Genomic DNA, 15,495 nt, shown 5'->3' with positions numbered 1-15,495 from the left:
TGGATGATATTTAATAGAAAAATTGGCTTCAACTTTAAAAAAAAGTCAGTGTCGTAAAAAATAAAAAAAGGCTGAGAAACTTTCATATTAAAATGAAATTAACAAAACGACAACTAAATATAATACGTGATTTTGGATCAGGAAAATATTATCTACAGAAACATTATTGGCACAATTGGTGAAATATGAGTATGGATGGTATATTAGGTTGTAGTATTGTATCAGTTAGATTTCCTGAATTTTAATAGTACTATGGTTATGTAAAAGAATGTACTTGTTTTAGCAAATACATGCTGAAGAATTAAGGGTTAAAGGTCATAATGTCTGGAATTAAATATTACAGCAAAGGTATTATATATATGTAGGCGAGAGAGGGAGCATGCAAATGTGGCAGAATTTGTGAATCTAATAAAACTGAATATAATAAATAAGAAGGTATTATAGGAATTCTTTGTACTACTCTTGCAACTCTTCCCATAAATTTGAAAGTATTCCAAAACAGAAAAGTTAATAAATAATTAGCTGAGTCGGAAAATGATTTATTATATGTAAGGTGACACTGACTGAAGGCATTATCGTACAGCTTAGGAGGTGTGTCATCATAGCTGAGTTCTCTAGACTATAAATTCCTAATGAAATTTATATTAGATGATAAATTCTTAACGAAAGAAGCAAGAGAGAACACATTTCTGGAATCTCCCAATGCAGAGACAGGATTGTCAGGCGGCCTGGGAAAAATTCCTGTGGTACAAGGTAAGACGGAGATTGATGCCAGAGAGGAAATCCCAGATTACAGAAAGAACTGTTCCTTTAAAGGACAACTTGTGGAACTCACAGCAATGTCATCACATTACAACACCCAGTGTATTGTCAACGTGACTGTTTTATATTCAAATGATCTGGATTATATTTTTCTATTTTAATGAAACTTTATTTTCAATTGGAAGTCATTGGCAAAGCACATTTAAAACACACACACAAAAAGAATGCACATTTTATAAGCATTGTTGCTAGACAAACCAGTTCCTGCAAGCAGTGAAAACAGTTTTCTCATACTGTGTTGGGCAATCTTTGTGCAGTAGAACCTTCTGATCCACTTACCACTTACGAAGTTTGCTCCAGCACAGTTAGGATTGGACTTTCAGAGAAATGTGTTTGGCAGGCCAGACCCAGGGGAACAGAAGAAGAGGTGTGTCTAGAAGGAAAAGACTTCCAGTTCCCGGAGGTCCGTTTGTGCTGACCTCAGTGGTGCCTATCTTAAATAGGGTGTACATGAGCAGCCTTCGTTTGTTTTTCTGGGAAATCCTGTAGGTTTAGATGTCAGTGATTAGTGTTTAAGGCGATGGGGATGGCTGGCTTGGAAGGTGGCAGTTACAGAATTTTTTTCTTTTGTGGGTCTTTGGGTACAGTGCTTCCCACCTTGGTGTCACTGTGAATTGTCCTCATTGTAGAGCTGGTTGGAGGTCTGAGTCTAACTCCCAGGCTGTTACTGCTCACCATCACGTTTGCTTTTAGTTGGCACGCTCAGCAGAAATTGGTAGGCTCAGAAGCAACTTTTTATTTTTGTGCCCTAGAGGTGGTCCGTTTAGCAAATTAACCAGGTGTGCTCATGCGGAGACACAAGGAGTGGCACTGCCCTGGCCGTGACTGCCGTGAAATAGGAGAGTCTCATCTTCAGAACTACCAATGCAGTGCCTTTCATGGGCTATGCCTTGCTTAAAAAAAAAAAAGAAATGCTGTTTTCAAAAAAATGTATTCACTCTCAGCAGGCTATGTTGTTGAGTTAATTTGCTTTGCCTAATACCTATCATTTGCTCTCAGTGTTTTAAAATGCACAGGCACCATTCAGTGTAATTGATCATTTGGGTTGAAGAATTATGTCAAGCAGTGCTCTTCTTTGCCAAGTATAGAAGTTAAAAGCAAATGTATACACTGGCTGGTACACTGGGTGTTTTTAATAGGTTTTTGAAAGTGTATTCCATTTACAAAATTATACATTTTTTTTCTCTTGATGCTTGCTGAAGGATCCACAGGCCAAGGATTGATATTGCTACTGATTAGGATCACTTTTTACAGCAGGGTGGGTATATGTGTTTTGTTCTACGAGTGAGTCATTTAAATAGTTGGGGACAAATGTGAATCTTACACGTCCTTCTGAGGAGCAACATAACATGTTAACTCTGACTGGTGAGAGTATCGTCTTCGTTTGAACACAGTACAGACTTTGACACAATCTAGAAATGGATCTACTTTGGCCCTAATTTGTTGCTTAGTTATCCTGTCAATATCTTTCCACTTATCTGTTTGTTTTTTTGAATGGAACTGGGATTCAAATTTGACCCACGAACATGGAACAATGGAGTCTTAACCACTGAGTAACATTTAGCCTAGTTAGGGTTTTTAGGCCACTGCTATGATTTCTTTTCACAATTTTCTCCTCACCCTTGAACTCATGGTGTGTGAAAAGGCAGTATATCAGAAAACTACAAAAAGATCAAACAAGAACTGGACCGTTTCTTTTTATCTTCTAGCATTTTGCTTTTTCACAACTCCAAATTATGAGAGTTTCCACAATCAAACCCTGAAATGAAGAGGTCACCAGCGAATCTCTTTTGTTGGCATATATGTTATAATATTGAAAATGGGAAATCACTGAGAAAAAGAATCAATGGAGAATTCCATGTACTTTTAGGATTTCCTTTCCTTTGAGGTTTCAGGTTTGGAGCTGAAGTGCTTTGCTCTTAGACCAGAAGGTACAGGTAATCATGACAGCCTGAAATTATCCTCTTGCCCTTAAAGGATTCGAGCTGCACTGGGTGACCTACAGCCCTGTGGGCCCCACCCAGAGTAGGAAAGAGGTGAGGACGGTGGGTATATGTATGTCCAATAGTGCCCTGTGCCCCAGGAGATGTGGGGAAGAGTAAAAGCATCCATCTATTGGCAAAGAACCAGCTGCTTCTTCAACTTAACAGGCATTTATTGATTTATTTATGTGCCCTGGCAGGGACTTCACATGATCCACCTTGAAATGTTTTTTCTGGCAGCATAATTGCTATTAAAAAGGAGAAAGGAAATCGAGATAGGAGGAGGGGCAGAAACATTTTTTAATATTGTTATATGGGTGGGAAAGGAGGAAAATATTTGTAGGCAAAAAAATCTTCCAGAAAATAGTTTCTTCCCTTATAAAATAAGGAGGTGAGTCTAGTATGATCTTTACAGTCGCTTTCAGTTTAAAAACTGTGATTCTTGGAAGATGAATATATAAATGCTCATTCATTCAACTGACTGGCGTTCTTTTTAATGTGCACTGCAAACGCATTTCTTTTAACGAATACCCATGAAGCATATCTGCTGATTAATAGCTGTGATTGCTCTTTGTAAAGACACCAGCTAGAATGCCTTGAAACCAAAAGCCTTAGTTCACTTAAAATATCAAGTGTGTCATAAAAAAAAGCAGGCAACAAGTAAGCAAGCAAGAAAGGGCTTCCCAGGTGCCAGGTGAGACCCTGGGGAGGTATATGTGGAGAAGGGTGATGAGTAGAGTAGAAACAAAGTTTAATACACTGACCGTAAACAAAGGGCAAGGAGGTACAAGGTAGCTTAAATTTAAGGACTCTCTGAAGTGTTCCTTCATCTCGTTTTAATTTTTCATCTGACTGAGCTTTTCTCAGGTCCCTATAAAGTATTTAAGTGTGCAGTAGAATTTGCAGTGCTCAGAAGTGTTAGCAAGGTTTACTTGCAGGGGAAAGATACCACAATTAACATTTATCATTTGAAAATCCCTTTTATTGATTTCTGGACTTAGTTTTTCCCAACAGCATTCTAGCTCTCAGGGTTCTCCTTTAGGTGGCCTTCTTCTTCTACCTGTTCTCCCTCATCTCTGCTTTCAGCGATGCCCTCACACCTGCCTACTTCCCAAATGCTGTTCCCTGTTCCTTATACCTTCTTTCTGTTCAAATCATGTACTTTCAGTAAAGGAAGCTTTAGACTCAAAGAAAAGGCAGGTTCATGTGTGCAATCCTATCCACAGTGATAGGTTTTCTTTTCTCCCTTCTATGTGTGTACAGTAGTCCCCACTTATTCATTGGGGATATGTTCCAAGATCCCCAATGGATGATCTAAAACCATGGATAGTATCAGACCCTGTATATGCTATGTTTTTTCCTATATATACGTACCTTTTCATGTAAAGGAAGCACTTTACAGCTTCTCTTTGGCATATCTGAATTGCCAGCGTCATTACTCTTGCACCCTGGCGCCATTGTAAAGTTAAATAAGAGTTACTTGAGCACATGCCCTGCAGTACTGCAACAGTTGGTCTGAAAACCAAGATGGCTGCAGCATGGAGATCCTGGAAAAAGGGATGATTCTCAGCTTGGGAGAGATATGGAGAGACGCTGAGGGATGGAGAGGGATGGCAAGAAATTTCATCATGTTACTTAAACTAATTTGCAATTTAAAACTTATGAATTGTTTATTTCTGGAATTTTCCACTTAATATTTTTGGACCACGTCGACCTCAGTTGACTGTGAGTAACTGAAACTATGGCAAGCAACATTGTGGATAAGAGGGGACTGGTGTATTCTATCAGGGGAGCATGTTCTCATAATGCCTGAGGTCCTTCCACTGATTTTTAAATAACAACGGTGACAACAATCTCCCAGCAGCTTTAGAATTACTTCCTGTAGGTTGTATTCTCCAGGAAGCAGACACTGAGATGGAGATTAGTATGAAGGAGGTTTACTAGGGAGAGCTCCTAGGATCAACACTAGTGGAATGGAAGTGAAAGAAGCAGGATTGGGCAAATGGAGAAGCTGGGCTGTGAAGCAGTCTTTGTGGAAACCTCCGGGAAATCTCAAGTGGGGATGTCCTTCCAGAGTTGTCTCCCATTGGAGTGAGGGAGCTTTGTCACTATGCCCCCCGTGGGCTGCCCGGGGATGGCTGTGTGGCCTTGCTTAAGGCAGCTCTGTTCAGACTCATCAGTCCCCATCGAGGGCTGACATTTGAGGGCTGTCCTCCAAGTAGCACTTGCAGCAACTGAAGCAATAGTCCTTCATTCCTGAAAGGGAATCTGGGCAGGGCCATCACAGTACCCATCACAAGTCCCTTCCAGAAAAATACCATGACTGAAAAAACTGTAGGTCAAGGTTAAGATCTCACAGAAAATAGAGGATAGGGAGAAAAAAAAAATGACTTGAATACATTTAAAATCATAACAAAGTTCTCTATATGAAAAAAAAAAAAATTCTAAAATCTACCTACTTCCAAATGGCCCAGAGTCACTGTCATCAGAAACCCGCTTTACGCAGCAAGGCTTTTCTGGAATCCTCTTCTTCAGATGTTAAGGAAGTTGTGACATTCTGACCTGAATCTGGTTCTCCCACCAGCTTTGTGCTACGCTGACTGTATCTCTGTCCTTTCTGTCTTAATGTATAATATCTTTTACACTTTTTTTTTCTTCTTAAACTTTTATAAGTTTTAGAAAAAGTGCCTGTGTAACTGTCAGGTTTTCTCTTAGTTATCAGTGGTACCTAAAAGGACTTTCTCCCATCTCCCTTTCTGGGCTTAATTTTCTCTATATACGAGTATACGCCGATCAAGAGGGTCTGAAACACATGCTGTATACTAGCTCATGTTCCTTTTTAAAATCAAATGCATATATAAAAATAGGTAGAGAATAACTATGTAGTATGTCTACTTTCTACTGAGTTTGTACCATGTGCCAGGCCAACCATTTGGCAAAGCATTACTATATATGGGTATCTATGATTTATATTCAACACCTACCACACTTCTAGATCTTTTGCACATTTTTATCTATAAGCCTTACCACATTCCAGCAAGTTAGGTGTTATGGTCACTATTTTGCCCAGGAAATAGGCTCTTAGAGAGGTTAAATACTTTGCTGAACCATACAGCTTGTAGCTTGCTGAGCCAAATTCCGAATTCAGATTTTTCATTTTTCTTTTTCTTCCCTTCTTTAAAAAAAAATCCTACAGACCTACAGTTGATGTTCTTTCTGCTATTATCATGCTGCTTTCTATACAGATGACTTTCTTTCTGCAGGGACTGTTTTCTAGTTTTTCCAAGTTTCCCAAGAAAGTTTCGTATAAAACAGTAATCATGTACTTACTAAAGACTTTTGATTTAACTTGAAATCATTTTATAGGTCAGGTAAAATAAAATAAAAATTTAAAGCGAGAATCACCCTTTGAGGAGTGGTTGTCTGGCTCATCTCAGAAACAGTTTCATTTCAATGGCAAGTCTTAAAAGTTTTACCACGGGACTATCTCTTGAAGCTGAATGTTACTCTTCATTCCTGCAGTACAATTTCTGACTGGTCCCCCTGATCTGTTTTTGGCTATTTTTCCACAGTCCAATATGATCCTTCCAAATCACATACTCTACCTCTTTTACTGGCTCTTACCATCTCTAGAAATAAATAACCCAGTTCCTTAAGTTGGTGCCCAGGGGTCTTCATAATTTGAGTTAGATGTCTCCAGCTCTATCTGCTGTTTCCCCAGTAATGCTGAACGATTTTATCCTAGACACCTTTCTGCACGCTACTTCTGTATTTTATACAGATTTCTATAACTCACTTATCATTAGTACGAATATATGCCTTATATAGTTACGCATGCATTTAAAGGACATAGTTACGCATGCATTTGAAGGACCAAAATATTTAGAGACTCTAACAATCCAAATATATATTTGTGTATTTCTTTTGTTAATTTTGTGATTACGTTTATGTCTGTTTTGCCTAGTAGATTTGCAAAAGGCTCCATGACTCTTAGAATTACAACCTTGATAATTCCATAATAAAAATTTAAATTTATTGACTAAGGGAAGCAAAATGGGGAGAAAAACTATGAAGACAGATTTTATTTCTGGTTCTATAGCTAACTTGTCTAATATAACCATGCCTAATATACTATTATATATATATACATACTTGGCTTTCAAAAGTATCTAATGAGTAAAATACATTTTAAGAATGTATATAAGTTACATGTTTTACATAAATATGTATGTACTTGAATAATTCAAATATTTTCTAGTCACTGACTTTCCACATATATGATTATTTTTCTTTATTTGTGTATGAACCCCTTAGTTTGGCTTTCCAAACTTTCAGTGATTTGGAGATAATGTGACAAATGCCAGTTCATATTAAAATACTTCCTGTTATTTTGTTCCTGCAATTTTATTTTAACAAACTTAGTGATTAATATTATACCTTTCAGTGATCTCGGATGCATCATCTTAACCGAGTAACATGATTCAGATATTCTCTTTTTAACTTTGTAGGTTACATTTCAGAAGGACTTATGGATGTGATGCATACGTAATTTACATATTGTACTAAGTCACAAAGAGACTATAATTTCCTTGTAATTCAGAGGGTACTCACATGCAGTTTTATAGTATATAAAATTATTTTTGTCATGCTTTGTAATTTGTCTCAGTAGAGGCAGAAGATTCTAATTCTAGGTTTGTCTGGGTTTCTGTGGGATGTGTCAGAAACAACAGCATCGTCACGTAGTATTTTGGGTTTTGGTTTTTCCTGAAGGTATCAGCCACACAGAGGGTGAAGTTTAGTGTAGAATTTATTCTTATTCTTTAAGCTAGAAATTGACTCTGAAACCTCTGGAGTTACCTAGGAGTGCTAGGAATGATTCCTGGCATTCAGGAAGAGCTACTGATATTACCAAATTGAGTTAATAAGACAAAATCAATCCCTAGGGATGACCTCGCAAAAAGTGAGAATGACTAAAGAGGACCATGTTGTCCTCACCTTCTCTCTACTCCAGTTGTTTCCTCTAATTATAAATATTTTTTGAGCCTCAGACTCTGATGCCTCAAGGTGTTAATACACTGGGACAGGTTCCCCAGTTCTCTCAGCTTCTGGTCAAGAGAGCCGACCAGTGACCTCCAATAAGGTACACTGTTGGAATCCCAACATAGGTTTATAGAAGGTTAGCGTATAAAAGGATTGTAGAAATCATCTACCCACTATATGAACTTCAGATCTTCATATAGCACCCATTACAAATGGTTATCTAGTCAATAAATTTAAATATATGCAAACACCTGAATCACCAAGGTTTTATTGCTGCAAAAAGTCTTTTTTATTTTTAACAGCTCCAATTATTAGTTCTCTTTTGTTAGGTTACCTGAAATATACCTCCCTCTGACTTCCAACAAGCAGCCTTACTTTTGTTCCCTGGAGCCACACTGACATCTAACATGACTTCCTCACTTAGTTCTTTCAATGTGTGAAAATGGCGAGCTCGTTAGCTGAGTGTCTCGACTCTGTGTAGTCATCTGCAGTTCCTTTAACAGATCCTCTTATGATGCAAATATCATTGATCACTGATTTGACCAGCACAGAGGCACAGATGGTTATTTTCTCACTCAATCCAAATGCTTTACTTTTGTAATGCAGCCTAGATGAAAATGAGTATTTTTGGTAATGACAATGTAGTATTGATTCCTACTGAACTTGAACACAACTAAGTTCTAATTTGTCCTCTGTTACATCATATTCTCCCACCATATACTTAGTTGGTTTTATTTAAACCTAAGTGCAGGGCATTTTATATTTTGATTTTACCTTGTTGTATTTAACCCATTAGTTTTCAACCTATTGATGTACTTTTGGGATTTGATGGATCAATCACTGTAGTAGTCATCCTTCCTTGTTTCCTGTTCTATCTGCATTTGAGAAATATGCTACTTCACCTGTCACTGACAAAAATATTTATCTGGTTGAGGCAACAACAGAGCAGCAAGGAACTAGAGGCCCTTCTGTACTTTATAATGATTGATTTCCTAGTAGTCTTTGGCTATAATCATTGAACTCAAATCATATCTATGAAACTGTGCATTATTGAGCATACGTACTTCTAAAGATTTTGTAATGTAAAGGGGATTAACTAGGAAAGGACAGAAACACACTTTCTGGGATAATGGAAATGCTCGATATCTGGATGACATGTGGTTTATATGGGTAAATGCCTTTCCTTGTCAAAACTGCTGAAACTTTTCATTAAAGATCTGTGCATTTCATTGTATTTAAATTATGTCTCAATTATAAAATTCATTTACTATGCAAATTCATTTATTGCTTGGATTAGTAACTGTTAACAACTAAAGATCAGTTTTGCAAGTTAAAATCTTGAGGTTTGGAATGTTGCAATGACTGTCAGTATTTGACAGTGATGAAATCCAAAATAAGATGTAGAACTCAACCACTGTTTTGTGTGAATTGCTTTTTCAATTCATCCTTTGAATAACACTTCTTTAGGGTGTAGGATGGGAAATAATTTTCTTCTAAGCAGTCTACTTGATATTCAGAAAAAGATGGATAATAACGTTACTATATTTTAGTAACATGTTTTCAATAGATTTTGCTTTGTTCTGTTTCCAAGCTCTTGGGAAGTTGGAATCTTTAAATGGGTTATCCACACAATGTATTCAATGAGTGTTTACTTAGAATGAAGAAAATTAAGTGTCATATTATCTACTTTGTCCACTGTCTGCTCTTTATAAACCACTCCTCTGAAGGACTCTTCCTTTTAGAGGCAATGTTGTGTTATTCATGCCATAGTGTAAGAGCTTATGAGCTCTGATTATGTGAGGGAACCACATGTTCATTCGGAAGGTGGTGACCCTGTAATAGAACATACTGAAATTGAAAAGGGTTGTTTTTCAGAGGTGTAGTGAGAATATAGTGAGAGTACACACATGTTCTCCACTTTTCATTTCGAAATGATACCTTATTAGTTCTATGGTAGTTTTTATTCTTAATGACTTTTTTGTACATACTATATAATTTTATTCTCACAAATAATTGGAACATATTTTATTAGGATTAAGATTCTGAACATTGGATGATGCAGTACTTTGAGAAAGATCGCTCTAATCTAAAACCTTTAGTCTATTCAAATTCCAGGTCAAAACTGTACCTCTTCAGTGAAGCTGCTCTTCACTCTCCTTCTCCTAAGATAATTTTCCCAATTAAAAAACACAATTTCCTAAGCAATTTTATATGCTGCCTGTGCTATGCTATTATTGTCTCATCTGCTTTGTATTTTCTTAATTTCTTTTTGGGGAATATTTTATGTTTTCTTTTTCTTAGTCATATTGTAAATTCTTCTATTTGTCTTATGTCCTTCCACCCCCAATGTTTCTAGTACAGAGCCCGACGATCTCTGGCTACTTAATAGTTTCTGAACAAGGACTGTCCTTAAAATTAAATGGTGTAATAAAAACAAAATGTCATGAGTATGTGTGGCCCATTATATAATAATAACTGGTTGGATATGGTCACTAGAGAATAATGTGTGCAGATGTGTTATATGATTAATGTAATTCCATATTGTCAGTATATAGTTTTAATTAGAATACTTTCTTCCTGCATTTGGTAGGCTTTCTGAGTTCTAGTATAAAATCTTTGGAAACGTGTAAGGTGATGGTCTCTTAGGAAAGAAACACGGTTTGAGGAAGATGCACATTGGCATCTGTTGACCTGAATCTGAGGCTCTGTCACTTTCTGGCTGTGTAAAGTGGGGTGGGTTCCCCCAACCCTCTGCCCTGTGGTTAACGGTATATATGATCTAGCAAAGTATATGGGATGGGATATGCCCTTGATAAAGGCAGATTCCATGATTTCCCTTATCTCAATTGTTATCTGTTTTATTAATTTTTTCTTTTTAATGAATAAGTTTTAAAGTAACATGAGATTATATATTTTTTGAATAAATTTAGAAAATTTTAGGAAAGTATAAAGGAAAGCAAGCAAAAACTCATCTTGAGGAAAAACAGAGTACCTTTAATGTAATGATATCCAATTTTTTATATAAGGCTTATAAAGAAGTCATTCTCATTTTTAACAATTCATTTGCTACTCCAGTCTTTTTTATGTGTGCCTTAATCTAACATTTATTGAATGGCTACAGTGTGTCAGGCAATATTGCAGGTGTTGGAGATAGAGCACTAAACCAGGTAGCTTTCTTCATGGAGCTTATGTTCTTTTTGTGGGGGAGGCTACATAAACAAATATAAAATGTGATATGTGATGATGATAATGCTATGACTGAAATGTAAAGCAGGTGCATGGATGCAGAGCGATTGCAATCCTTTAGGGAGGGTGGCCATAAAAAGTCTGAGGAGATGACAGTGCACCAGAAATCAGAAAGGATTGAGAGAGCAAGCCAGGTGACCATCTGGGTAAGAGAACTCCAGGCAAAGGAATAGCAAGTTCCCTCCAGGTCCAGCCCATGGAGTAAAATCCTGATGTGGACTAGATATCTCGCTTGCTAAAATCCTGTGATCTAACTTTGAACTAGGAGTGATGCTTATCTATTGTCTTCTTAGGGTTAAATCTTGATCTTCCATTTAATTCAGGTGGATACCATGTTACATATTACACGGCTTAGCTTAAGTAAGGCCTTTATCTTGTGCTGATGATTTTGTTTTCTTTGCATACAGAAACGTCCTTTTATAACCCTGACCCTTAACCACTGGGAGGAAGCACTGCTCTAGAGAATGTCCGGAATTGAAAACTGCTCTAGTTCTGGAGTGTAGGCGTTTCCCAGCATGTAGAGGTTTATAAGGAGCTGCTGAGCAAGGATAGGAAGTAGGAAGACTTCTAGAATCATATCTTTATGGTTTAACGTCATTCTGTTTCACATGAATTATTATAACAGCAGATGCATTTATTCAAATCCATCTTTAAAAATATGTTTCAGGGAAATAAGAATGGTTTTTGGAGTATTCATTTTTTGGCTTCTATTACTGTAAAACATTGAGCTGACTTTAGTAGTCACAGAACAAGTACATTGCTGTGAGCAATTATTAACAGAATTCTTCTAAACAGATATGTCTATTATCTCTTATAAATGCTCAGATGGTGGTCTGTTTATATGAAATGTAAGCAACTGGAAAATTCAAATTATCATTTTTATTCATATGTGCTCATAGGAGAAAAGTATTTGTAATAGAAAGAGATAACAGATAAAGATGATTTCAAATAAAACAAGACATCAATGGGCTTAAGGTATTAATAAATTTAAATCAAGTAGGGTTCTGTTAAATCTCTTACATCTTCTATAAATCCATATAACTGTTAATGATTGTTGGATCCAATAGTGATCACCAACAATAAAATGACTTTTGAACAGAGAAAAATTATATTATGGTTAGTACAGCTTTAATGTTACGTGAATTCCTTATTGCTTCCCGCGTCTCTGAAATTGGTAATGGAAACGTGGCTCAGTGGAATCATCAAAAAGACAAAGCAATGTATTCTCAATCCATCCCCAGTCACCATTCCTAGTATGCATTTACTATACCTGTTTTACTTTTGGGATTTTCTCATGAGGGGGTTTGGATTAGTTAAAATATCTGTATAATCCTATAATGTAAAAACCTGAAAATTCCATCTGCTTTTGTTCCTTCTTATTTTACTTAACAAAGATGACTCCCAATTTTTTCCAACTCTCTCAATATATAGATAATCTAAATTCGGGATTCTGGGTTAATATAAAAGACATAGAAAAGCTGAATTTCTAGGGTTTAATGTGTCCTGAAGATTTATATTATAATATGGTAGCCTTCTCACTAGAAACTTTTTAGTAGTTAACTAATTATGGTTGAGAAGTGGTAAGGTTTCTTCTTTTGCAATGTTGAGGACTGATCACCTCTGACTTAACTGTCTAGAACTAGAAATGTTTCTGTGGAAAATTGGACATCAGAGTCTTTGCATGTCTTTGATTTATGTGGCGTTTGACTTATGTTTTTCAAGCTGTAATAGTTCACAATTTAAGTCCTTCTCACCACCACCACGCAACTCCAGAAAATATAGCATCTTTTAACTTGAGACCTCTGAGTTGGCCATACATGGAGATGTTAGGAGAGTTTTGTGGCAACCACGTTCCACAGGCATCTAAGGATGTGGTACAACTGGAATGAACCCTCCCATTTCATTGACAACATGTGTTACATATTATTATATGGCTCTGGCCTCTAGGTTTTAATTTTTTGGTGACAGGATCTATATTTGAGGGAAGGAATTGTCTGGGCTAACTTTCTGTGTAATAATCATTTGGATTTAATGATTATTTTCCATGCAAATCTAAATAAGATGCAGACACTGTGGGTGCCAAGGATTTCTGTGTGAATCAGGGGTAAGAATAACCTAGGGGCCTGTTCTCTGTTCGTGATGAGAAAGCATCTCTTGGAAGTGAACACATATACATGCTCGAATGAAGACTCTGATAAATGCATTGGTTGAACATTGACGACCCCAGACCGTTACCACCAACCAGATGTGCATCCCGGCAGTCAATGTAGCAATCAGTGGGGGGTATTGAGAAATACTCAATTTTTATGTTTGTTTGAGAACCACAGACAAGAAAGCATTCTGCCTCAAGGTTATCTGATAAAAATGGGGCTGTTTAAAATCCTTTGTCTCAACCTTACCCTAACTTGGAGATTTACCTTCCAGATATTTATTTTCTTGTCCCGAGCCCTGCTCCCCTTTTCTTGGCTTATGCAAGCAGCACTGTAATAAAAAGTCTCAGACTCTCAGAATGAAAAACCAAGTTAATTTCTGCCTGAAAGATGCCAGTCTAGAAAAAAATGTTATTTCATTGCCTACTCAAAAATGTGCTATTTGAGCACCACTCTCTTATATATACTAATTTTCTGTATGGATAAGATAATGAATTTTAAAGGGTATTTTACCTTTCACAATGTCCAAATAATGGTGGTTACCAGTGGCTCGATTGTAACTGTGGTCTGACCATCAAGATTCTTTTGAGTCATCTTTTGAAGATTTTCCTTGTCTTTATTTGTTTGCCTTTCGATCCTGTAGGTATTCCCACAGTGTATATTCTTCACTTATAGCTGAAAGTTTTATCCCATCGCATCTTATTTCCATTTCCCTTTATCTTGGTTTCACCCCGAAACACTTAGGGAAAGGAAAATTCTTGGCCAGATTCTCAGGCCTTTGCTTGAGGCAAAGCTCCATGAACACCCATGAAGCAAAGACCACTGTTCTGAAAGGAACATAGACAATTGTTGTTTGGAATCCCTGTTGCTTGTAGGAATTTAGATGTGAGAAACAATAGTTGGGCTAGAGAATGCAAATTGTAGCAGTGTCAGGAGGATTCTTTCCCATAGTTACTTGTGGTGAGTGTAAGGAATGATTGCATATGCAGTTTTATTGGAGGACAAATGAATGAGAAGCCAAATTCAGAAGAAGATGCAGAAGGGGCGTGATCCCTCATTGAAAATGATTATGTTTGTCACTAATTTGTTTCTGTAATTACCTCAAACATAAGTGCCTGTTTTTGGATTTTGAGTGATGATTTTCTATTCAAATTGAATGAAGGAATGTGAAGTATATTGGCTAATACATGCTTCTTACCCAGATGAGACTTTCTTTTTCTTAAAATGAAGTTGGAACAATCTTCCTCCATAAGATCTTTTTATAAACAGTATGAAAACAAAGCTAAAAAGTCCTTGGTTCAAGGGTGGGATTAGGACACTCATCACCATTTAAATGGTTTCACGTAATCTTTGTATCCTCACAACTCACTTGATCATAGACGTTAATGACCTTTCTTCCACATTATTGTAGAGACTGCTAGTGTGATAGTTGGGAGGACTTAACCATGTTCTAGAAGGACCTGATTTGGAAGTCCTTTGAGTTTTCAACAGTTCACTCTTGGTGCATCATCTCAAAGCATTTTCTGAGAAAAGTAAACTTTCAGTTTTAAAATTTATCATTTTGAAAAGTGTCTGCAATATCTTCTTTTAAATTATTATTTATGTATTTATTAAATGTATTTGGGGTGACATTGGTTAGTAAAATTCTGCAGGTTTCACAGGTACAATTCTATAATACATCCTCTAGATATCTGCAGTATCGTAACTTCATCTGCCAGGAAAGAGCCAGAGCAGTGCTGATGATGCCCCTTTTCTATCCTTCATACTTTCCCTGTCACATGTTCAGTCTGCTGGTGACCACCTGGATATTACAGTTGTTTCTCCAAGTGTTGCCTGTGTTGACTTAAGGATGTTTCTCTTGCCAGGAAACAATGTCATGAGAACCATCCATGGGGTGGGAGAGATGATGACCCAGATGGTGCTCAGTAGAGGCTCCATCTTCCCCATGAGTGTGCCTGACGTTCAGCCCAGCATCCACCCCATCAAGCAAGGGAACCCTGTCGAGCCTGAGGACGTGACCGTGATGGACACCAAGCTGAAGATTATTGAAATCTTACAGGTACGTGGCATCGCGAAAGCTAAGTGACAAACGCCGAATCGTATTTATTGGTTTAACTTCTTAAACTTTTTGCTCCAAATCGCCGTGTAAATATTCTGAAGTGCTATTGACCTAATTTTATTTCTTTTAAGTTAATGCTAAGTCTGGTAAGAAATCTCACACTGATACTATTTATTATAATATATTACTTACATTT

General features: G+C 37.0%; 1 protein-coding gene across 1 annotated transcript in view; it reads left to right on the top strand.

Moving 5' to 3' along the window:
- ITPR2 (inositol 1,4,5-trisphosphate receptor type 2) overlaps positions 1-15,495 on the top strand; it is a 432,120-nt gene that overhangs the window by 149,073 nt on the left and 267,552 nt on the right. Inside the window, exon 22 of the mRNA XM_019737570.3 lies at positions 15,106-15,299. Coding sequence (XP_019593129.2) covers positions 15,106-15,299 — 194 coding nt within the window. The remainder of the gene's footprint in view (positions 1-15,105; positions 15,300-15,495) is intronic.

This window comes from Rhinolophus sinicus, chromosome 1, assembly GCF_057876585.1.
Source record: "Rhinolophus sinicus isolate RSI-liver-muscle chromosome 1, RSI-T2T, whole genome shotgun sequence".
Taxonomy (NCBI): domain Eukaryota; kingdom Metazoa; phylum Chordata; class Mammalia; order Chiroptera; family Rhinolophidae; genus Rhinolophus; species Rhinolophus sinicus.
Note: the sequence above shows the minus strand (reverse complement) of the source record. Positions and strands in the feature narration are given on the sequence as shown.